Genomic DNA, 26,260 nt, shown 5'->3' with positions numbered 1-26,260 from the left:
AAGTTTTTATATGCTTTTAAAATATATTTTAAAATACTATTACATTTCTTTTTTATATGAGTGTCTTGGGTTGTCTTTTTTTCCTTAGGAGAAGTCAGTGTTTGAATTATCAGTTATATCCTAGGTGATATTTTAGCAACAACTAGATCTTAAAGCAAATTGGTCAACCATATTTATTTATTTATTATCTATTGAGCAAAACTCTGAAGTTTAAAGTGAAGTTTGAAAAAGTATACAAAATATGCATTTTTATTTAGTGTAAGATTGAATATAGTAGGTTATATTTAAAAGAAAATTGAATATACATCAACATTTCAGGACTATAAAAGAAAATAAAATTTAAAAACATGGAAGGGAGGGGAACTTTAGAGGTCATAATTAACTTCCAATCAATGCTGACTTTCCCAGTTGACTGTTCCAGTTTCCCTTCTTGTTATGCCAATTTTTCCAAGGTTTGAAGAAAGCTATTTGTACCCCCTAAGACTTCTCTCCTACAGACAAACCCTGTTTCTATTCATGACCCACTACATGATATCATCTGACATCTGCCTAACTAATCATCATGGCCATTCTCCTTCTGACATACTATTGTTTTTTAATATTTCTTTTTTACCTTTAGAATTCAAAACAAACTATTAAATCAATACTCTTTGAATAATTTTAACAAAGCATAAAACAACTCAACCATATCCAGTTCATACTTCACTATCTTGTCCTTAAGACAACCATGGGAAAATATATCTTCAATTATAATGCCGATAACATTTTCTAGATTACATTGCTACACCCCTTATAAGGAAAATGGGTATAAGACTATATGTATCTTTTGGTTAAATTACCACTTTCTTTTTTCTAAGGGCTCCTAAGGAATCAATTTAATAAGATATTTTAGGATTTTTTTTTTTTTTCAGAATCAGGACGAGTGAGAATCCAATTTATCAAACTGGGAACAATTTGCTTATTTTCTATTTGTTTTCTATTATCAAACTGTTCTGCATTCCACATTCCTCATTGTCAGCTCATCACATTCTCTAGTATTTGAATAGTGTCATTCAAGCAGAAAGGGAAATGTGAAGTTATTTAGAACACCTAGGTACTCTCATAATCACCTCACTTTTTTGAGATTGCTATGCTAATCTTTTGCCTGTAGTCTTTTGTCTATCCACATAAAGATTCTTTGTATTTGAGAGAAAAAATTAAAGCAAAATAGGGCTTAATCATCTTTTCTTCTTCTAATACGAGGTGTGTTCCTGAAGTAGAACTTTTCTCCACCGTTGAGTGTATTCTTAATCTGAATACAAACTTTAAATAGCTTCTTCTTTCCTCCAGTTGTTATTTTATCATTTTTAGCAAATCTTGCTTCATGTGAGGTTTCAGCTTCCCTTTTACTTATTAGCCATGCTTTTTCTATTAATGATAGGTTTCTCCTCTCTTTCATTATGCTTGTCCCTGTTATATCTGAACCCACCAGAAAGAATGCATACAACAATACTGATTTTGATAACTATTTTGCCTCTTTAAAATTATTTTCAACCGTTCCCTCTGAATTTTTTTAAAAACCTTCACTCCTCTGGTATGTCACACCTATCAGAATCTTTGGTCATGAATATTATCCGATTTTTAGCTGAGTGTGTAAAAACTGATCTTCCAAAATTTTAGCATACACACATAATCTAATTGTGTTCAGGCTTTCCTGTCTTTCAAACCTCCATTTGATGAAGGTTGTTTTCTGCTGGATCTTGTCATTTCTGTTTCTAGAACTGAACAGAATTATGTCAAGAGGTTTGCCTCATTGCTCCTTCTACCTTCTGATAAACTGTCAGATATTCAAATAAAATATCATCAGTTACTTTTTTTTTTTTTAAACAGAATACAATTTCCAGTGTGTGAGAGAGAGCAGCTATGAATCTGTGGATAAGTTAGACACACTGGTGTAATTCTGGTCGTGCTACCTAAAATGGTTCTGACTTTGTAACTTAATTTTCCATGAAGAAACAAGTTACCTCATGTGGAATTCCTTTACCTGAAAGGGCCAGAATCTCTACCAACCAGAAAGTTGGGAAGCTCACAGGATTCCTTTGTGAGATAGCCAGCTATTTCCTTCTGCCCGCAGGCCACCCCTCCAATCAGCACTGATTATTTTATCCATTGTTTCAAGGCTGTCGTTCACCAAGTCCATAGGAGCAGTAGAGTGAAATGGTCTGTGCTAGGGCACAGCACACTGAGGAGTACGGTTCCTAGGAAATATATTACACAGGCACAGAGACAGGGAAATCCTGGTAGCCATGTCTATTCCATGTATTCCATTGGTAAAGTGTCAGACAACCAGGCTATGTACTTTGACAAAAATGACACTTCTATCCTATAGACCTACACTGGATGTGTGCTATTAATCACTATTAATGGGGCTATTTTTTAGGTACATATATCTTAAATCAAGTTTTATAACTGAAAGGAAAATTATAACAAAGAACAAAGTGTGCAGAGCCAAAAATCATAATTTCATGTATTGAACAACACAAGGCTCCATGGAGATCTCCTTCTAGAATAGTTAATAAATTTTTAAAAATATGGGATACATAAGAAGAAAAGTGAAACCCTCAAAACTGCCCCCCAAATTATGATGATTTTAAAAATTATTACAGGAGCCAGAAAAAAACACACAACTTCCCTTCCTTTGATGATAAAAGACACCTTAATTCCAGGCTTCCTTAAGATAGATTTGAGGATTAGTTCTCTCATCTTCTCGAACAGGGCCTTCCTGATCAATAAAATCTAGCCCAGCCAGTGTGGCTCAGTGGTGAGCATCAACCTATGAACCAGGAGGTCATGTCATGGTTGGATTCCCAGTCAGGGCACATCCCCTGGTTTTGAGCTCTATCCCCAGTAGGGGGCGTGCAGGAGGCAACTGATCAATGGTTCTTTCTCATCATTGATGTTTCTACTGCTCTCTCCCTCTCCCTTCCTCTCTCTGAAATCAATAAAAACATATTTTTAAAAATCGTTCCTTGCTCAAAACTCGTATGTATTGAAGACCAGCCTTTCTTTTGAAGCACTGGACACACAAACCTGTAACACTGTTCTCAGGCTTTCAGACTCAGACTAGAACTATACTATTGGTTCTCCTGGGTCTCCAGCTTCCCGACTTTACCTGAAGATCTTGAGAACTGATGGCTCCCATAATCGCATGAGCCAATTCCTTATAATTAACTTATATTTATCAATTATCTACCTATCTACCTATCTATCTATCTCTCTATCTCCTATTGGTTCTGTTTCTCAGGAGAACCATGACTTACTGCACTTAGCTATCAAAATCATAAAAGCTAATAAAGCTCACCATCAGTGCTGGCATTGGTGTTGTGAGACTGGTATTCTTAAGGAGTATCATTAAGACTGTAAATTTTCAAGCTTTCTGGAGGAGTTTGGCAAGGTCAATATTTCTAAAACCAGCAGATATTTAATCCAGTAATTTCATTTCAAGGAATCTGTGATGGGGAAATGTGACATATCACATTAAATGTAGGCTCTTTAAATATTGAAAAAGGGGACAGGGAGAGCCTATATGTCTAGGAATAGTATAGGGAACGGTAAACACGTATGATAAAGTCTATGGTGAGACAGATATTATGACTCCATTAAAAATTATTGAGGTATACTTAATGGCTTGGAAATTCTAATGCTATAACATTAAATGAAATAGAGGAGATAATACTGCGTGATCCCAATTTTGTATTCTAAAATTAAAAACGTATGAATCTAGATATAACCAGAAACACATCGATGATTAGAAGTACTATGCTTTCCATAACTTGTAAAGCAAGCACTGATTAATTTTACCATATGAAAGCAAAGAACATTAAGAAAAAAGAAACAACACACAGATTCTCTGCTCCTGGGAAGCTACAACGGAGAAAACAGAACCACAAAGACAACTGTCAGAAAATCCTTTTGAGCCAGGAATGGTTTTAAGTTATACTAAGTATCCTGTTTGACAAACTGTTTATATTTGTGGGCATTTCCTTTTTCATTAGAGACCTCATCTTCAACAGAACTTCCTCTATAAATAACTGATTTGTTTCCTGAGCTAATACACACTTGACCATTTGTGGTTGTATGAGCTTTCTTAGTTTTCTAAATGAGAGTTTTTGAGAGATTGCAAAATACCTTGTAAAATAGAGCATCTGAAAAAAAGCCGACCAACTTTTCCATTTTATTCCTAAACTGTTTAAAGAAAATAAGTGAGATAGAATGCAATTTCACAAGCATCTCTATCATTACAACTCTATCGCCTGCAGTTTTATGATGTCCTCTTTCCTAATGCTTTATTCGGCTTGATATTTCAAATGCCTAAGTTTTTAGCCCTTTGCATGAAAGAGTGATCAACAGCCTTCCTGATTCTGCCTCTAGTTAATGAATTAGGTTGAACACAGACTGAGTTTCTTATGGCAACACATGTTTTCGCCATTTTGACCCTAAGTACTTCAAAGACTCTCAACATATTAACTGTATTATTATAATCATACTTGGAAAATTTAATTAGCATACAAAATATTTAAAATAATTCTCTGAAACAATCTGCTATCACACAAAGCTCATCTCATACATAAAATATAAGTTTTCTTTAAAAAATGAATAGGAGAGAGATGTATTAATAGAGAGAAAAAATTCAGGGGAGACAATAGCTAATAACATTAATGTGTCCCACCTCACCTCTTCACCTTTAAAAAAAAAAAAGGAAACAAGAAAGAAAGCACTTTTTAAATTATTGGAAACCATGAAAAAACAATCAGAAAGATTAATGCAGAAAAATGAACAAATAATTCACAAAAGAAATAAAAATGCTAAATAAATCTATGCAAAGATACTCAAATTCAAAGGGCTGCATAAGGATACATGAGACTATGTACCTAGCATAATGTCTGGCACATAAATGAGGGTATTAAATTATAACTAAGAATTAAATAAATGAAAACTTAAATAACTACATATATGTGTATCCTTCTATTTATATATCCATGTATATCTATATACATCACATTGTCAAACACTGAAAAAAATCTTATGACGTCCAGAGTTGTCAAAAATGTGGGGTAACAGGCTCTGTCATAATTTGTCATATTTGAGTGTAAACAGGTGTGTCCATTTTGGAAAACACTTTGGTAATATCTGATAAAGTAAAAAATTATATATGTGTCCTTTGAATGAGCCATTCCACGGCTCAAAATTCATCCTTTGAAAAATATCAACACACGTGTACAAAGTTACCTCTATGGGAATATTTATCATAACAATGTTAAAAAGAAAAACTGAAAATAGTCCAGAAGTCCACCAATAGAATGTTAAATAAATATAATAGAACATTATCGTATAAAATGTGATTGATATATATGACATAGAAAATTGTCTAATAAATAAAAGTAAATTGCAATCTAGTGCATATGGTATCCTGTTTTTGTTGTGTCTATGTGTGTGTGAGCATGTTTGTATATATGTGCTAGAATATACATAGAAAAAAGATAAGAAAATATATACTAAATATCTTTGGGAAAAGGTTACAGGTTCGGTTACATATTATTACAATATTGTTATTATCATAAATATTATGACTTGGAGAAAGCTATTGTTGATACTAATGAAGCCATTATAAATAAACATCTTTATATGACACTACTCTCTGAGAATAATTTTAGAATAAATTTAGATGTCTCAGAGATTGAAGGATATAGTTCTTTATATTTCAATATAAATGAAGCTGAAGTTCTACTATTTTTCAGAACTCTTGGTCTTAACCAAAAATGACTCTCTGGAACTAAATGAATATCTAAGCTTTTATGTCAGATTGTATTCACACTTAATTTATTTTAATCTATTAATTTTAAACATAAAAACATCTGATATGGACTCAATATTTAAATGTCACCAAAATCTCCCCACCGCCAAAATAAATTATGTTGAACCCCTAACCCCCAATGTGAAGTATTTGGAGGTGGGGCCTTTGGGAGGTTATACTGGGTCATGCGGCCCCAGGGCTTGTGATGGGATTAATTACCTCACAAAAATAGGAAGGAAGCAGACTCCCTCCCCGCATGCTCCAAGGAAGGCCATGTGAGGACAGAACCAGCCAGAGGGCCCTCACCAAAAGCCTGACCATGCTGGCACTCTGATCTGAATTTCCAGCTTCCAGAAGTGAGAAGTAAGTGTTTATCATTTAAGTCACCCAGGCATTCTGTTATATCAGCCAGAACTAAATAAGACAGCATCCAGTGTAGAAGACTGCAAGCTAGAGCGCCACCCCCCCCGTCCCTTATGACAAAAACAAAACTAAGCAAAACAAATTCTAACTGATGTTGGTAAAATCTTTTGAGTTTCAGAAATATTAGAGTATGTTGCTTGTAACCCTAATGTCAAAGATGCAAAATAAAAAGATAGAAATCACTGAAATGATAGTTTCAGAATAACTGTAGGTAGTAAAATGGTAAGCTGCCCTTCAAGAATTTATAGGGTTAGTAATGTTTAGCCAGGCTTGTCTGATAGGTTAGATGTAATTACTACTTCAGATGAGACTAACATTCACAGGCCCATACGTGAGCTTGTCACAACTCACCCTTCCTCTTACCAGGCACTGCACATACATTTTCTCTACATGCATCGTCTCACTCAATCCCCATCACAATCCACATCACAGATTTTATTACACCTATCCCACAGACGGAGAACTGCAGGCTCTCAGAAGTTAACTTGCTCAGTGTCACAGAGCTAGAACAATCATAAACAGATATATGTAACCAACAATGTATCCAAATATATTAGGCAAATAGTAAGAGACCTGGAGGGGTAAATACACAACAATACAGTAACAGTCAGGAACTTCAATAATCTCATTTCCAACAATAATGAGATCATCTAGGCAGAAGATTAATAAGGAAATGTTGGACTTTAGACCAAATGGACCTAACAGACATATAGAGAGCATGCCGTCCAACAGCTGCAGAACACACATTGTTTTCAAGTTGCATGCAGAACGTTCTCCAGGGTAGATCATATACTAGGTCATAAACCAAGTCTTAACAAATTTAAGAAGACTGAAGTCATACCAACTATCTTTTCCAACCACAATGGTATGAAACCAGAAGTCAATAACAGAAAGAAAACTAGAAAATTCACAAGTATATTAAAATTAAATAGTACACTCCTGAACAACCAATAGGTCAAACAACTAATCAAAAGGAGAATAAAAAAATATCTTTAAACAAACAAATATGGAAATACAACACACCAATACTTATGGGATACAGGTAAAGTTTATAGTGATAAATGCCGACAGTAAGAAAAAAGAAAAGACATAACAACCTAACTTTATGCCTCAAGGAACTAAAAACAAACAAAATAAAACAAAAAAAAAACACAAAAAAAACTAAGCCCCAAATTAGCAGAAAGAAGAAAATAATAAAGATCACAGATTGGTAGGAATGTAAATTGGCACAGCCACTATGGAAAACTGTATGGAGGTTCCTAAAAAAATTAAAAATGGAACTGCCTTCTGACCTAGCAATTCCATTTTTGGGTATATATCTGCAGAAATCCAAAATACTAATTTGAAAGAATACATTCACCCATATGTGCATTTCAGCATATTATAATAGCCAGGTTATGGAGTCCCATAAATAGGTGAGTGGATAAGAAAGTGGTGGTACATATATGCAGTGGAATTACTCAGCCATAAAAAAGGATGAAATCTTACCATTTGCGGCAACATGGGTGGACCTAGAGGGTATTATACTAAGTGAAATAAGTTAATCAGAGAAAGACTAATACCATATGATTTTACTTATATTTGAAATCTAAAGAACAATATAAATGAACAAACAAAACAGAAACAGACTTATAGATACAAAGAACAGACTGATGGTTGCCAGAGGGGAAGGAGGATGGGGGACTGGATGAAAAAGGTGAAGGAATTGAGAAGTTCAGATTGGTAATGATAAAATATGTAAAGCACAGCATACGGAATATAGTCAATGATACTGTGATAACTATGTGTGGTGCTGGAAATATCAGGGGGAACGCTTTGTAAAGTATATGATTGCCTAACCACCATCTGCACACCTGAAACTAATACAAAATAATACTGAATGTAAACTGTAATTGAAAAATTTAAAAAATCCTTTTAGAAACATCAAGAGAGAGCTTCTTCTACTTAACACCACGTTCATCAGGTCCTATTCATCAAGGCTGGGAGGGTACACCTGGAATGTTAAAACTGCCACCAAGTAAGTCCTGTCTCCCCCAGGAGCTCATGAAAGAACAGGCTGCTGGCTACCAGGGCTTGTCTCATGCTTACTTTGTATCTGACAAAGAATGATGCAGAACTTTCTGAAATTAATCCCAGCATCCCAAGACTTAAATTAAAGCCAGGGGTAGTAAAATGTTGTAACAAAATCTCGAAAAGACATGATCGTTCCTTTCTAGACAATTAGGCTTTTAGAATTTTACGTGGGAAAAATGCATTACAATATTATAATCAGTATGAAGGAATCTCATTGAATCTCAATAATAAAAAGACAAAATTGCTATATACGGTATCTTAATAGGTGTGCATTATGTAGCTAGTCTCCTTTGGTTGAATGTGATGTGGGACAGGTGTCTGTGATTGCTTAGGTGTAAAATACATTTGCATACATTGATCACAAGTATTTGTTCAGTATATAATAGACAATCATAACTGATCACAGGCAATATGAATATTAAAATGATTTCTACTTATATGGTGCTTTTTACTTTCAATGATTTTTCATGTCTATTAAGTAATTTTTATCTCCACAATAGCCTGTGAAATAATTAGGTAACATTGTCTTCAAAAGATTGTGAATAAGCTATTCTTTCCTATTTTGAAATGTTACTCTTTTCTCTAATTATAGTTACACCAAGGGAGCTGAATAAGCTTTATTATTACAAAGGTTTTTGTGTTTTTTCTTTCTACATGTGGAGTCAATAAAAGGAGCTTGTAAGACACCAAGTTTGTGGTTAAGGAATGTATATACATGTGTGCATGGAGATTTGTTAGACTCCAAAACTACAAATTCACTTCATCTATCTATATAAAACCCTAATATGCAAATCGACCGAACTGCAGAACGACAGGTGGAATGACTGGTGGCTATGATGTGCACTGACCACCAGGGGGCAGATGCTCAATGCAGGAGCGGCCCCCAGCCCACAGGCCCTGACAGTGGTTGGGAGGGTGGGGTAGCGGCAGGGGGTGGGGCCAGCAAGCAGGCAGCACCAGGCCAGCCAAGGCGGGTGCGAGCAGAGTACACCTCCCCGCCGCCCCCCCCACCCCACCCCCGATTGCTCCACAGATTGGCCCTGATTGCCGGCCAGGGCCAGCCATGCCTAGGGACACTACCTGTGCTCAAATTTTGTGCACCAGGCCTCTAGTACATAAATAAGAAGGACCCAGCTGACCTTGTCTCCTTTCCATGTACTTTTGCAGACACTCTCCATTCACTCTGATGCAATCTTTTGCTTTTTTAACAAATTTTTTTTTCTGGATGATGGAGCCTGCTTTCCTCCCACCACTTCCCCCGAATCCACCCCCTAATTAAACTCCTTAATATGCCACACTCCAAAATTTTTCACTGCTTTTATTCCTTATCAAAATCTTTATAGTTCTTTGATTTCACTTGGTATTTTGCTGGTCTTATTTGAATAAACTAAATTATACCAAGGTACTGGAACTGTTTGATATATCACCTCACCTGAGAAAATTAAATCTATAAAATGAACTGAAGAGGCAATAGTTCTTTTCTTTTTTTAAAAAAATACACATTTTTATTGATTTCCAAGAGGAAAGGGAAGGGAGAGAGAGATAGAAATATCAATGATGAGGGAGAACCCTGGACCAGCTGCCTTCTGCACACCCTCCACTTGGAATCGAGCCCGCAACCTGGGCATGTGCCCTTGAATGGAATGGAACCTGGGAACCTCCAATCAGCAGGGTGACACTCTATCCACTGAGCCAAACCAGCTAGGGCACAATAGTTTCTTATTTAAAGGGATAATCAGAGAAAGCAGAGCTTCAGACAGTGTGACAGGAAAGCTAGGTCTTCCTGGTTTTCCTTCAATCTAGAATAAAGCTGCCCAGTGCATGAAGGCTAAGAAGGCAACGTGTTTTGCCTGGACGTACTTACAGGTCACCGTGGATGAGTCCGTAGATCTGTGGCATGCTCTGATGATAGATTCCTCTCAAAATTACTATGAGCAGAATCACCACAAAAGCTGGAAGTCCCCAGCTCAGAAGGAAAAACAGCAGATAGCGCCTCTCTGTGTGTTCATCATTCATCACCAGTACGTACCAGAAATTCACAGACTAAGAAAGGAGAGAGAACATACAATGAACAGGCTCTGGTCTAATGGCACAGGACACAAATTCAACTGACTTAGGTATAAAGAGCAAAAGGCTAGGATCTACTTAAAAATTATAGTTTTGAGTTGATTTTTTTAAGTTAGTTCATATACTCATTCTTTCATATACCCAAAGTATTCAGGATATCTCAAAAGTCGGTTTTTATTTACCGAGGGCCTCTCATATGGTGGGGCCAGGCACTGTTCCACGAAAAGGGGGTACACTTGTGAAGATAAACCCAGTCTCAGCCTCCCCCCACCACCCTGAAGCAGGAGACATAAGCAAGTCAACAGAAAATGATTGCACAGTGATCAAGTACTGTAATGGGGTAGGTTTTGTGGCTGTTTTTCCTTCTCAGTTTATATTGCTCTCCTTTTCAATCACTCACTTGAGAAGCATTTATTGCTTGTTTACTAAATTTCAGGGACCAGTTTGGGCACTAAGGCAGTGAAAGATTTGGGGGGAGGTATTTACTTTCCTGAATCTAAGTGTCCAAACAAGTAGAAAAATAATTAAGGGAAACATGTATTATATTGTCTCTGTGCCCCGGCTGGGATTCTCATTGGTTAGAGCCTCGGCCTGTGCACCGAAGGGTCGCAGGTTTGATCCCCAGTCAAAGGCACACACCTCTATTGACATTTTGCTTTTGTCCCCTGTCGGGATGCATGTAGGAGGCAACCAGTTGATGTGTCTCTCTCACATGGATGGTTCTCTCTCTCTCTCTCTCTCTCTCTCTCTCTCTCTCTCTCTCTCTCTCTCCCCCTCCCTCCCTCCCTCCCCTCTCTCTCCTTTCTCCTTTCTCCGAAAAGCAATGGGAAAAAAAATCTCAGGTGAGGATTATCAAATAAAAAAAATATATTGTATACGTATCATATTTTATATCTATTATTTCTTATCTAAGATAAACATATAAAAGGGACAATTTTATAGAGGGGGGAGTGAGGGGATACAGTAGATAGATGGAATAAGGAAACGGAGGACTGGAAATATTATTGGCTCCAAACACCACACCTAGCTTATATGTAAGCCACATCTAGAACTTACATATTCTGTCTTCTAGTGTTCTCTTTCCCTGAGGAGGACTTATGTTCAATTTAGTAAAAGTAAATAAATAAATAAAATTTAAAAAGACCAAAAATGTCATGTCATATATACTTCACACAATTAATACTTACTCACTGGAAAATTTCCCTTCTCAATTTCATAGGGTAGAAAGGGTGTGAGTACAGACGAAATACACACACACACACACACACACACACACACACACACACACTAGCGGGAAAACGCTGGACAAGTAACAACAATCCCAGAACCTCTGTTTCCTCGTGTGAACAATGAGGTTGTTACAAAGATTAAATGAGATATGACAGATGAAGTGCTGACCACATAGTCACCATGGGAAAAATATTACCAATTCCTTCAAAACCTCCAATTAGGATGTCAGATAGTATGAAAGCAAAAGTAAGCAGGGATACCATGGAATTTCTTTCTATGTGAAAAAAAATACATGCCTAATTTAGTGTGAAAATTTTCAGATGCTCTTTGCTGAGGCTTCCAAGAAAGATTCTATCTGAACCAAATTAGCCTTGAGGAATTAGTATTGATTGGGCTAAACCAAGAAAGGATTGACATGTTTGGTTACTTGGAGATTTTTGTCTCTGAATTTTATGTCCTGTCAGCACTCCTTATCTTTATGTACATCTGCTTATATCTGTAATTATGAAGCATGTTACGAGCTGTTGCTTATGTAACTGTCCTAACTTATTTTTAAAAATTATTACATCCAAGAGGGTTCCCCCTTCCTCTCCACCCCCGATTTTTCTATAATTAGTATAGAAATTGATACAAATAAGTGAAATTGTACCAAATGTCTCATGCTAAGGTGATCCATGCTGCCTGTTTTCATGCAAAATAAGGATGATTGGCCCATGTCCAAAATAAAAGTACTAATTATTTAAATAGATGTCTGTGTGTATCCAGGCAACATGGTAATTCAGTGGTGCAGTTGGTGGAAGAACCAGGGAGGAGAGAACAGATTGATAAATGTCTCCTAAGTTGATTCATCATGATAAAGATCGGGACACATCCAAAACGTCTGCTTTTACAGCACTGGACATGAGTTCCATCAGCTCGATCCCCAGACCTTTCAGCGATTGTCTGACCTTTACCACAGACTCAGATAAGACTGGGACAAGTGTAATTGTCAGATTTATACATGTAATACTTCGGCTCCAAAGAGCTCTAGGCATGGTGTTGCTGAATTCTTGAGTACTCAGTTAAGCAAGACAAGCTCAAAAAATCAGCCCTGACTGGTTTGGCTCAGCAGGTATAGCGTCAGCCTGCAGACTGAAGGGTCCCAGGTTCGATTCCGGTCAAGGGCATGTACCTGGGTTGCGGGCACATCCCCAGTAGGGGGCGTGCAAGAGGCAGCTGAATTGATGTTTCTATCTCATTGATGTTTCTAACTCTGTACCCCTCTCACTCTCCCTTCCTCTCTGTAAAAAAATCAATAAAATATATTTTAAAAAATCATAAGCTTTCATCAATAAAAAATAATCCCTTTCCTTCTCAAATGAATCCAATCACTGAGGTATACTCTAAGTACAGTATTTCCCATTATATATTTTTGCTATAAAATATAAATACTAATACACACACACACTACATAATGATACATTTAATTATTCTAGAAAATATATGGCCCAAATATAAGATCATTTTTGACTAAGGTTTACTTCAATTTTGACACATTTTAATAGAGTAGGTTACATTTGGGGACATGACTAGGTCATGTGCTCTCCTTCTCTGAATCTTGTCCCTACTCCTACTCATCTCCCCATACCACCCCTCCTACATAACACATTCTAGCTGGGCTCATGGCCCTGCCACTCTGTCCACAGCTGCTTTGCTCCAAGGGAGAAGCCTAACCTAGGCTGGACCAATTACCTCTCATTGAATTCCTTAAGTTTTGATCATAGTCTAAATTGGTCAACTGAGACATGAGGACACATGAACGTTAGTGGTGGGGTAGCCAAAACACAGCGGAGACAGAGGAGTGTTTTCGGAGAATACGAATCGACAAAACCTTCCATTTATGCTCACAGTCCCTTGTGAGGTCAAACTGTATTTACAGTTCTTGGGTTCAATGAGTTATCTTATATGCTATTATTCTTTTTATGATTTGAATGCTTCTTGAATTAACCCAACTTAGTGTTTTCTTCATTGTCCCCCACACTTCCATCCTAACCCTCCCTCCAAAAAAAACCAACAAAAAACGAACTTAACTAAGATTGTGTTAAAAGCTCCAAATACTGCCATTATATAAACAAAAAAGAAGACAGTAGAACATTTGAGTATATTGCTTTCCGTATAATCATGGCTCTTTGTTTGGAAACTAAGGTAAATATATGAGGACAAAAAAAAAAAGAGTATGAAGACACCATATGTTTGCATAATAATTTTATGCTGACAGGTATATAGCATATGTGATCAGTGTGCCTCAGTGTCTTCTGTGTGTTTATCCAATATTAAAACTAACAAAATTATCAACACAAGTGAAAGGGTGTCAATCTCAGCAAACATGCTTCTCTCGTATTGAGCAGGCTTACCATTCACTGGCTATCTTACATTTTTCCTGCTAAAGATTAAATGTGAAATGAAAATTTTAATATCTAGACCTGTATTTACATTTCTATCTCTAAGTTTTGAAAATTTTGTTAGAACTGTCTTATGGACTATCTCAAGACAAAAGAACCATGTAGTCAAAATGTTACTATCCCCAATATAACCAATTATATTAATTCAACTTGACTACAATTCATATGCACAGATACAAAGTTTCTGAGCATTGATGTGATGTAGCCTCTGAAGGTAGTCCAAAAAGATTAAAAAGTATTTCTGCACTAAAAACTATCAAATTACCCACCTTGAAAGGGTTAACTGAATAAACTTTTCTGTAGTATGTTTAAAAATCTGTGTTGTTACCATAGAGATCTTTAATGTTAATGCTAACCATTGGTATATTTAAATGACCACCTTCATATTTTTGCCATTGCTGATTAAGTTATATATCATTTAATCAAGATAACTTTTCTCTTAAGTTTTATTATAATTTTTTAACACAGGAGTAAACTGAAAACGGAGGAATTATCCTATCTAATAATAGACAAACATGGTAATTAGCCGTAACTTCGCTACCCATGGGCTAATCAGGGCGATATGCAAATTAACTGCCAACCAAGATGGCGGCTGGCAGCCAGGCAGCTGAAGCAAACAGGAGGCTTGCTTGCTCCAGTGAAGGAGGAAGCCAACGTTCCCCGCCTGCTGCTGCCGGCCTCTGAGCTGCACTCTAAGCAACTATGTTGCAATTATAGAAGCTAAACAAGCTCCAGATACCTGCTTTCAGCCAGCTTCGGCCTCAGAGCTTAGAGCGGCAGTGATGGCAACAATGTTTCAATTATAGAAGCTAAACTAACCCAGATACCTGCTTTCAGCCAGCCACAGCCTCAGAGCTGGAGCCGGGTCTCAGCTCCAGTGACAGCTATAGAAGGTAAATAAATCCCAGAATAAAAAAAAATAAAAATAAAATAAAAAAAAACAGAAAGAAAGGAGAGGCTGGGAGCTTCAGTTGCCCGCCAGCCTGAAAACAGCTCTCAGCCCCTCACCCAGACTGGCCAGGCACCCCAGTGGGGACCCCCACCCTGAAGGGGGTGCGACCAGATGCAAACAGCCATCATCCCCTCATCCAGGCTGGCCAGGCACCCAAGCGGGACCCCCACCCTGATCCGGGACACCCTTAAGGGCAAACCAGCCGGCCCCCACCCGTGCACCAGTCCTCTATCCTATATAGTAACAGGGTAATATGCAAACTGACCCTAACAGCAGAATGACTGGGAATGACTGGTCACTATGACACACACTGACCACCAGGGGGCAGATGCTCAATGCAGGAGCTGCCCTCTGGTGGTCAGGGAGCTCTCACATGGGAGGAGCTCTGCTCAGCCACAAGCCAGGATGATGGCTGCCAGTACAGCAGTGGTGGTGGGAGCCTCTCCTGCCTCCTCAGCAGCACTAAGGATGTCTGACTGCAGTTTAGGCCTGCTCCCCGCTGGCAAGTGGACATCCCCCAAGGGCTGCTGGGCTGCCAGAGGGATGTCTGATTGCCATCTTAGGCCCAATCCCCCGGGTAGTGGGCCTAAGCCAGCAGGTGGTCATGCCCTGAGGGGTCCCAGACTGCGAGAGGGCACAGGCTGGGCTGAGGGAACCCCTCCCCCTGAGTGCACAAATTTTTGTGCACTGGGCCTCTAGTCCTATATAATAAAAGAGAAACATGCAAATTAACCATCACTCCACCACTCCACTACACCCACCAGCCAATCAGAGGGACCATGCAAATTAACCCAACAAAGATGGTGATTAATTTGCATACACAGGCGCGGAGCAAAGACTGAAGACAACTGAAGATGGTGGCAGCCACGGAGCTGGAGCGAGCAGGAAGCTTGGGTTGCTCTTGGCAACGGAGGAAGTCAAGCTTCCTGCTGGTCCTGGGCTCTGCTCAAGGAGGGGCTGGAGGCTGTGGCCGCCGCCATCTTCTTGCTCCAGCTCCGTGGGCTGCCAGGGGAGACCCAGGCCTCTAGCCCCACCCTGGGCTCCGCTCAAGGAGGGGCTGGGGGCCTAGCCTCCGCTCAAAGAGTGGCTGGGGGCCTGAGTCGCCAGGGGCAACCCAGGCTTCCAGCCAGCCCTGGCCTCCACTCAAGGAACTGGAAGAAAAAAAAGGAGGGGCTGGGAGCAGCCGGAGTGGAGAAGCCAAGCCTCGCTGCTGTGGCCGCAGTGAAGAAGCCAAGCATTGCTGCTGCAGCTGGACCAAAGGCCTGGGTCCTGGGTGCTGGAGGAAAACAGGTGCTGGCAGCCAGGGGAAGGAAGGCCTATTGCACGAATCTTCATGCAACGGGCCACTAGTATTTCCTATAATTATTAAGTGATGCTGTTAGAATTTAAGTTGATTCTGAGAACCAAGATGGCGGCATAAGTTAACGCCGGAGTTTGCTGCTTTGAACAACTACTTCAAAAGTGAAACTAAAAGACGGAAGGGACATCACCCAGAACCACTGGAACGCTGGCTGAGTGGAAGTCCTACAACTAGGAGGAAAGAGAAACGCATACGGACACTCAGAGGAGGCGCAGTGCTGAAGTCAAATTCTGAGGTGCGGAATGCGCGAGCGGGCTGGCGGCGGAGGGCGCGGTTGGCGTTTTCAATCCGGAGGGAGTCGCAGAATCTGAGCTCCAGATCCAGGCGAGTCTTTAGGGGCCCAGACTCAAACGGGAGAAGCGGGACTGTCTGGCTTCGGTCAGAGCGAGTGCAGCTTTCTCTCCGAGCTTTGCAGCGGGTGCTGGGACTCAGAGAGGCAGAGCCCCTGGGGACAGGACTGAGAGCCACCATAACTGCTCTCTCCGGCCCACCCTGTTGATCCTGTGCGACCCGCCCCGCCCAAGCCCTGCACACAGGCATTTGCCGGATAGCCTCAGGCAAAGGCTAGATTAGCACCTCCCTAGAGGACAGAAGTTCTCTCACTGCTGACACAGCTGATTCTCATAGCCACCTGGCCTGGAGGTCAAACCCTCCCTGGTATTAGCTACAACAATCAAGGTTTAATTATAAGACTGCGAACAAAGACCACTAGGGGGTGCACCAAGGAAGCATAACATAATGCGGAGACAAAGAAACAGGACAAAATTGTCAATGGAAGATATAGAGTTCAGAACCACACTTTTAAGGTCTCTCAAGAACTGTTTAGAAGCTGCCGATAAACTTAATGAGATCTACAAGAAAACTAATGAGACCCTCGATCTTATATTGGGGAACCAACTAGAAATTAAGCATACACGGACTGAAATAACGAATATTATACAGACTCCGGACAGCAGACCAGAGGAGCGCAAGAATCAAGTCAATGATTTGAAATGCGAGGAAGCAAAAAACACCCAACCGGAAAAGCAAAATGAAAAAAGAATCCAAAAATGTGAGGATAGTGTAAGGAGCCTCTGGGACAGCTTCAAGCGTACCAACATCAGAATTATAGGGGTGCCAGAAGATGAGAGAGAGCAAGATATTGAAAACCTATTTGAAGAAATAATGACAGAAAACTTCCCCCACCTGGTGAAAGAAATGGACTTACAGGTCCATGAAGCACGGAGAACCCCAAACAAAAGGAATCCAAAGAGGACCACACCAAGACACATCATAATTAAAATGCCAAGAGCAAAAGATAAAGAGAGAATCTTAAAAACAGCAAGAGAAAGAAACTCAGTTACCTACAAGGGAATACCCATACGACTGTCAGCTGATTTCTCAACAGAAACTTTGCAGGCCAGAAGGGAGTGGCAAGAAATATTCAAAGTGATGAATACCAAGAACCTACAACCAAGATTACTTTATCCAGCAAAGCTATCATTCAGAATTGAAGGTCAGATAAAGAGCTTCACAGATAAGGAAAAGCTAAAGGAGTTCATCACCACCAAACCAGGATTATATGAAATGCTGAAAGGTATCCTTTAAGAAGAGGATGAGGAAGAAAAAGGTAAAGATACAAATTATGAACAACAAATATGCATCTATCAACAAGTGAATCTAAGAATCAAGTGAATAAATAATCTGATGAACAGAATGAACTGTTGATTATAATAGAATTAGGGACATAGAAAGGGAATGGACTGACTATTCCTGGGGGGGAAAGGGGGGTGGGAGATGCGGGAAGAGACTGGACAAAAACCGTGAACCTATGGATGAGGACAGTGGGTGGGGAGTGAGGGCGGAGGGTGGGGCGGGAACTGGGAGGAGGGGAGTTATGGGGGGAAAAAGAAGAACAAATGTAATAATCTGAACAATAAAGATTTAATTAAAAAAAAAAAGAATTTAAGTTGATTCTGATTAAGATGCAAACCAACCAACTAAAATACTCAGATATAATTCAGGTCATATATAGATAGAAATACTGTGCGTCTGTAAGCGTATTTCCTTCATTCCCATATAGAAATGTCTATTTTTATAGTAATATTTTCAATGAATACTACCTCTGTTTTCCAAGTGCTCACACAGTAAAATCAAAGACACACCTTGTTATCTATTTGATTATCATAGTTCATAATTATGCTTTCATATGCTCCATAAGCACAAATTATTAGTTTACTCATATAATATGGATTAACATAATACATATTAGTATAGTTGTAAAATTTTAAAGCTAAATGCCTTTTCTTTTTTTTTTTAAGTTAAAAATAGGTTTAGACCCCATAAATTTTCATGGTATGTGAGATAAGATTGGCATCTAGCCTGACATTTAATATTGGGTTATTATGTCATCAGAAACCTTGGACTGATTTATTGCATCAAGTTTGGTCAGAGATCATCGATGCTGTTAATTCTGTCATTTCCATAAGCCCTTAGTCATTCATTTCAGAGGGAGACTGAGAAATGTTACCACATGTCCTTGCTCCCGTTATTCTTTCTCTTAACAATTTCGCGTGAAATAAACTACAAGGCTTTCTGAGGACTGGGGAACTCAGTGTCTCCTCGGCATGTCACTTGTATCTTGGTAATTACCAGTCTGTTCTCTCTCATACCTTTGATGTCCTCCCAAATTAAATCAGTGATGAAAGAAAAACATGGCTAATTTTAGCATTTCTCTTTCTGTTGCCATGCTCTGGTAGTAAGTGGCCTTTTTGCCAAGGAATAAATAATATGTGCATTTATTTGTTCATAGGCTTACTATATGGTGAAATTAAGGCACAAGATATAAAGGCTCAAGTGCAATTGTAAAATAATTTTCTAACTTTATTCTACCATTTAGAAAATACATTTTCAAGTAAGTTTTAGTTTCAAAATAAAACATTACCTTTATGAGTAAGCTGTGTCCCTAGGCATGAGACAGACTGTAAGGATAATTCAAGGTATGGATATTGGTCATAATTGAAGCAGACTGCTATACAATTTACTTGTGACAGGAAATGATCATAAAACTCGACCGAATGAATATACAGACAAAATTATGTTTCCGCTTACGTATATAATAATATCTCATGTAGATGTTAATAGAAAAAGTTTAAATTCTAGTAATTCATTCTATGGATAGCCTATTAGTAACAAATATCCAGAGTGCAAGGATGTTTAAGGAAGCATTGTTTATAATTGCAAAAATAATTAGAAATAACCAGCATTTCATAATAGAAGGCTAGAAAAATAAATTATGGAATAACTATTAAAAACTGGAAAACAAAGTACATCTGTATGTGGTAAATTTATATGTACACACAAAAATATATATATACTAAATATAAATATGTACATACACTATATGTATATATATATATATATACATATACTTTTACACACAAGTACATACACATATGTCCTTGTTTATACATTTATAAATATTTGTATGTTTGCGGAATATTTCCTGTGGGATACACAGGAAGTCATTCACAGTGTTTACCTTTGGAAGCAGGGTTTAGAGTAGAGCAGAGGGTAGAGAGTGTGTGTAAAGGTAGAAACAGATGTACTTTTCACTTTATATTTCTCTAGTGTTTGATTATATTTTATACCATTAGCATATGCTATTTCTAAAATGAAAGCAAATCAAAAGGAAATGAAAATAAAACAATTACTAGGAAAATAGAGTAAAAATATTATAAGAGTTTAAATTCTCACTGTCAATCTTTCTGAAAGCAGACATGACCCTGCTGTTGTAAGGAAGTGGGAAATTATTTCAGTAATTTCAGAGGGATCTTACATTTAAAGCAAACAAGAGGGTAAACTCAATCTCCATAGCCGAAAGGGGAATCTGTAAGTTGTTTGCTTAAAAAGAAAAAAAATAAGCAAAATAATCTGCTACTCTACTCCCATCATGCACAGTGTAATTTCCCTTTCAGAGAAAGAGGAGGTTTGAAGAACAGAGTCAAGGCCGCTAGTCCAGGAGCCTGCTATCAGCCATGCATGTGCTTGTTTAGGAAAGAGCTTAGGGATATACAGCTTGCTAAGGCTTTGCCCCTAGTGAGTGAATGTCTCACTTTAACGATTCCCACTATATGTAGCTAATTTCTGTTTTTTAAAAAAGTACAAATTATATTGGAAAAACAGAATATTCAACACATTTCAAAATCTATGAAATATCAGCCATACATATTTGCTTAGCTAATAATATGGGTAAACATGTATGGAGTGTGCAGTCTGTGCCAGGTACCATTCCAAGCTTATTTTCTGTATTAATTCGTTATATCTTTAGACAATTCTCAAAGAGAGGTACTGTTATTACATATCTTGCTTATTCAGATAAGCAAATCTAGGCTAGGAGAAGTTATATAACTTGTTTGCCAATAAATTTTTCTTTACCTACTCTAAAATATAATCCAATTTTACTAGACTGTATTAAAAGTATGTGATACAAAAGTAAAATAACTTCTCAAGATAAAATTACTAAAATGCATTTTTTCTAAGATTGAATATACAATGAAGATCAAACTATACAATAATTCTGACATGCTTGGCCCAATAATTAAAGTTAATGTTTACCTTTTGCCATTATAAGTTATGCACCTGTTTACATATATCAAAGTCTCTCCTATGCAGCTGAAAATATAAAGTAGAATCATTAAAATACTAATATTCTCTTAATTATCTCAACCCTATTTAGCTAACAGTTTTGAATTAACAGTAGTCTAATCTTTAACATAATGTTTTAAAAATGAATTCTACTTTTTAAAAGATATTTTAGCAGATTACATTATAAATGGGAAACCACAGTCTAGTAAAGTGACAACCTTCAACCACAAAGTAACTCATTAGAATTATCCTACCTAGAATCAGAAGTTATTGAATTTTCCCCTTGTGGTCAAACCACAAACCATGAAAAATATGGTGTGTACCATCTGAAATACACTGAACTTCACTGGTACTTTAAATAGTTTTCCTAAACCATTAGCCACACAGAGAGCTAATTAGTTTACTAAATATGCACCAGCCATAATCATATTTACTTAAAAGTTGAAGAGATATATGTTAGGTAAAATTTTATATGCCGTCCTAACTCTCCCCCAAAGCAAAAAATCCATCTAAACCCATGTTTGAAAATTAGTCATTTTCCCCTTTTTGAATATATTTTAGCAATTGGATGTCCTCTACTTTTAGAAACAGCCTCTTCAACTTTGACAGTTTTATTGGTTATAAATGCTAACACAAATCAAATTTGCTTCCCTAATTTTTGATCCATTTGCTCTGATTCTTCGAAATGTATTTTGTATTTTAGACAGCCATCACTTTTCCCTAAATCCTTTCCTGGTTACTTATCTGCAGCTGCCTTAAAGTTTCTTATAGAACTATTTTCTGGCTTCCCATTGGCTGATTAATATTCTCCCTGAAACAGGATTCATGAAAACGGTTAAGGGTCTCAACATAACCTGAACGTCATAGATCATAAAGTAACCACAGCTGTCTCCATACTGTTTTAATGTAACTCGGGCCTGGGTTATTTTTGTAGTTAACTGTAGTTGTTTTACGTTTTTAAGCAATCCAGTTACACATTTGATTACTGAATTTGTGTTAAATTAAAATTTCAAATTGTTTACATTAACCCACATCAGATTATGTCTCTTCCATTCTAGTTTTCAATCTGTCATAGTAAGGTTTCTCTATATTGGTTCTACATGTATTCTCGATGCAGGCAGCTCACTCTTTTAGCTACGTTTTCAGGTCTGTATCAGCTCCTACCTGATAAGACAGTTTCCTGTGTTTTCTTCAAATCACTCATGAAAAAAAAGGAAAAGGTCAAGGACATGGGCAAAGACCTTCAGCACACCACTGGGGATCTCAGTCCAGGCAGATAAATAACAACATGCACAGGACACACATCTTAAACTCCTAAAGAATTTTGTAATAACATAATCTAGCAAAGGCTATGTTAATTTCAGCAAATATTTAAGTTTTATGTTAAATGGTTTAAATTTATTTTTACATTTTTATTTATTTTTAAAATATATTTTTATTAATTTCAGGGAGAGGGAGATAGAAACATCAGTGATGAAAGAGAATCCTTGATTAGGTGCCTTCTACACGTCCCGCATTGGGGATTGAGCACACAACCCAAGAATGTGCCCTGGCCAGGAATTGAACTGTGACCTCCTGGTTCATAGGTCAACGCTCAACCATGGAGCCCCGCTGCCTGGGCTATTCTTACTTTTTTAAATTTGGGGGAAATTTAGAGAACACTACAAACTTTCCATAATTAGAGCTGTTTAAAAAGCTATAAAACAAAAATTCTGCCCTAACCAGTTTGGCTCAGTGCATAGAGCTTCGGCCTGCGGACTGAAAGGTCCCAGGTTCGATTCCGGTCAAGGGCATGTACCTTGGTTGCAGGCACATCCCCAGTAGGGAGTGTGCAGGAGGCAGCTGTTCAATGTTTCTCTCTCATCGATGTTTCTAACTCTCTGTTCCTCTCTGTGAAAAATCAATAAAATATATTTTTTAAAAATCTATGAGATAGGAATTATTATACCCATACGCAGATTTAGAACCAAAACTTAGAATCAATAACTTGATTAAGGTTACCAAGATAGTGGCTGTGCCAGAATTCAAGCCCAGATGCAGGACTCCAATTCAGCACTGACAACTATATCATACCTAGGAAAATATCCCTTCCTTGAGTCTGTCTGTTATTCTCTCATAATAATACCACCTCACTTTCTTTAAATATTGCTGTACAGTGAAAATCCCACATCCCTCTTATTCAACAAGAAAAATGAATATGCAAGTGCCCCAATACATTTGTTTACATAAACTTGTCCTCAGGCATACTCAGAAACTCACATGAAACTATTTCTATCACTTGAAAGATTTAACAATACCATTATGTAGAAAACATTATCAAAGGCAGCATTTCAGTGGTGCCATTAGTGACATTAATCCTGCTGAAGTGGATCCAATTCTCACATTAACTTCTTTATCAAGCAAATCAGCATAAGACAATAGAGACAGAATTTGGGATTTTAGGCAAAAAAAAAAAAAAAAAAAAAAGGAGAGTTCAAATCTCTACCTAACATTAACTAGTGGCTAAGGGCCTCAATCTATACTCTATCCCAAAGTGATCTCTTCCCAAACAATGGCTCCATTTTCCACTTTAAATCAACAATTTGCTAATGTATTTCGATAGCAAGGGCCTCGGTTCTGAGAGTTAGCCCTGTCTAGTCACTTCTCTCAAAGTTCCCACTGAAAATTGCACAGGAACTTCACAGTGAGCATGCCACCCCCCCACCAACCCCCATCACCTTTCTCCCAGTCTCCAGTGATCATTATCTTCGTTCCACCTTCTTCAGGCTTCATAACCAATCACTACCCCCTATATTTCTACTTAAAAAAAAGGAAAAGAAAAAAGCCACCTAAAAGCTGACCAGTTCCCTTAGCTTCTTCTGCTACCTCCCTGGTTCACAGAACGATGCTCTTCTCTCCCCTGGACACACCTATATCTAATGCTATTGGATTTGCCCTCATGTCAACTATTTTTTAAAATATATTTTTATTGTTTTCAGAGAGGAAGGGAGTGGGAGAGAGAGATAGAAACATGAATGATGAGAGAGAATCATTTATTGGCTGCCTCCTGCACACCCCCCTACTTGGGATCGAGCCTGCAACAGGGGCATATGCCCTTGACTGGAATCGAACCAGGGGCCCTTCAGTCCACAGACTGATTGATGCTCTATCCATTGAACAAATCAGCTAGGGCCTTATGTCAACTCTTGTCAACTCTCCCCTGTTCCCAATTCACCACTAACAGGGAAATCTTTCTAAAATGCTAATCTCATCATGTCACTCCCTTGCTTAAAATAACTCTATGACTTCCTCTACAAAACAAGTTCAACTTTCTTCCCATGCCTTACAAGGCAGCCCACATCAAAAGCCTCATTTCCTACTACACCCTTATTTTCAGCCTTACAGGAGTTCTTTTCATTTCCTCAAATTTATATGCTCTCTATTGCTGTATAGTGTATAAGGTTTTTCTTGCATTAATCTCCTGGGAATGCAGTGATGAAATTACTTCCATTTCAATATAAAGACTATCAGATAAAATAGTCTGATTCATTAAAAAGTTGAAAGGGTGTGGGGTGGGAGTGGAAGTGAGGAAATGAGGTACCAACCTGAATGAGCATCCAGCTAAACTGGCAAAGATACAGGTAATGGGCGACAGCAGCCAGGGCCGAACAGCTCTCATCTGTGAGCTGGGGACTTGCATATGCAGATGCCAGAAACACAATCTGTAAGAAACAAATACTTTTATTTTTAAATCAGGCTAAAATCAATCAAGAATATTAAGAAAGTAAACTGTTTTCTTATCTGATTTATGATTCCATGACTCAAAGGGACAATAACTTGATTTGTTGCCCAAACTGAGATGACTAAGAATCTTCTAAAACTGGCAATACATGAATTTTTATATTTCTAAGAAAGAATGGATTCTATGAAATTATGTTACGTGTTGCTTTGGACTGCCAAGAGGAAATTCTCAAAGTAAACCTTGTTCTCATTATTGATGAACGAAAGTCCCATGAAATACATGTGTTTTAGGTAAGTAGAAAAGAGAAAAGAGAGCAGAAATACCATTCCTTGTTTAAGTCAAAGCTAATGGGAAAAAATAGAAAGAAGCAAAAGCTGACTTTACCCCTCACCGGAATCCTTTTGCTGAGAAGAAACATACATAACAAAATGGACAAATTAAAAGTTAAATTTCCAATGCTATGATTACTCTAATCCCAGGGATTTTATTTCAACTGCCCTCAAGCCTTTGTTCAAAAGTGACCTTCGCCATCAGGCCTCTCTTGACCACACTATTTAAAATTACACTGTCTTTCCTTCTAACACATGTGATTCCCCCATCCCTACTTTTATTTTCTTTTTTGAAAACAGAATTTACCACCATCTAAGATGCTCTATAATTTGCTTATTTATCATGTCCAAATGAGTTCCCTGAAAAAATAAAGTCAACAAATTTGCCTTTCCAGATCATACCACAAATAGCTTTTGAATGATTAGAGTTTATTATAAAAACATGCTTAGATTTTCCTCAATTTTAGCTTCTAACCTCTGAGTTGTAACACATGTTAGGTCATCAATTTAACCTTTCTAATTTCCACAAGTGTTCACTGAACACCTTCACTAAAGCAAAGCACCGAGACCATGCCTCAAAAGACCTTCGAAGCACAGGCTGTGAGATCAGCACACCTCCCTTCCCCCAAAGAATAATTGCACTGTTTTATGTTTTCTTTTTGCAAAGTGGTATCTGTTTCCATAAAATCTTTAAAAGTGTACCTACAATAAATTCAGTCTCTCTAATTCAGATTCTAAAATATGGATTGTGTTGAAATTACTTGACATTTTTGTTCTAAATAACCTAAACAGTTTGATACACACACACACACACATCCCATATTCAAAGGCTGTTAAATCGCGTTGTTTACCCATATCTTCAGAAAAAAAATCACTTCTACTATCGTGGTAAACAACCTGCTTCCCTGTTTATAATGGTCTGGCCCTCTAGCAACTTCAACGCAAAATTATAGCTAATTTGCCTACAAACATCAGGTGGTCATAATTATCTGGCGTGTGTGTGTGTGTGTGTGTGTGTGTATGCCTAAGCGACCATTATGACCAAACGACCAGATCGACTTGAATGACCAGTTGACCGGTTGCTATGACGTACACTGACAACCACAGGTCAGACGCTCAACACAGGAGCTGTCCCCCAGTGGTCAGTCCACTCCCACAGTGGGAGCGCCACTCAGCCAGAAGCCGGGCTCACAGCTGATAAGCGT

At 38.0% G+C, this 26,260-nt stretch overlaps 1 protein-coding gene across 1 annotated transcript in view; it reads right to left on the bottom strand.

Moving 5' to 3' along the window:
- The window catches only part of ADGRV1 (adhesion G protein-coupled receptor V1), a 459,983-nt gene that overhangs the window by 136,103 nt on the left and 297,620 nt on the right, over window positions 1-26,260 (bottom strand). The window contains exons 85-86 of the mRNA XM_036308704.1: window positions 24,590-24,706; window positions 10,194-10,372 (exon numbers count right to left, since the gene is read on the bottom strand). Of these exons, the coding sequence (XP_036164597.1) occupies window positions 10,194-10,372; window positions 24,590-24,706 (296 nt within the window). The remainder of the gene's footprint in view (window positions 1-10,193; window positions 10,373-24,589; window positions 24,707-26,260) is intronic.

The sequence above is a fragment of the Myotis myotis genome, unplaced genomic scaffold (genome assembly GCF_014108235.1).
Source record: "Myotis myotis isolate mMyoMyo1 unplaced genomic scaffold, mMyoMyo1.p scaffold_m19_p_5, whole genome shotgun sequence".
NCBI classification, from domain to species: domain Eukaryota; kingdom Metazoa; phylum Chordata; class Mammalia; order Chiroptera; family Vespertilionidae; genus Myotis; species Myotis myotis.
This window is presented reverse-complemented; position numbering and strand designations above follow the sequence as displayed.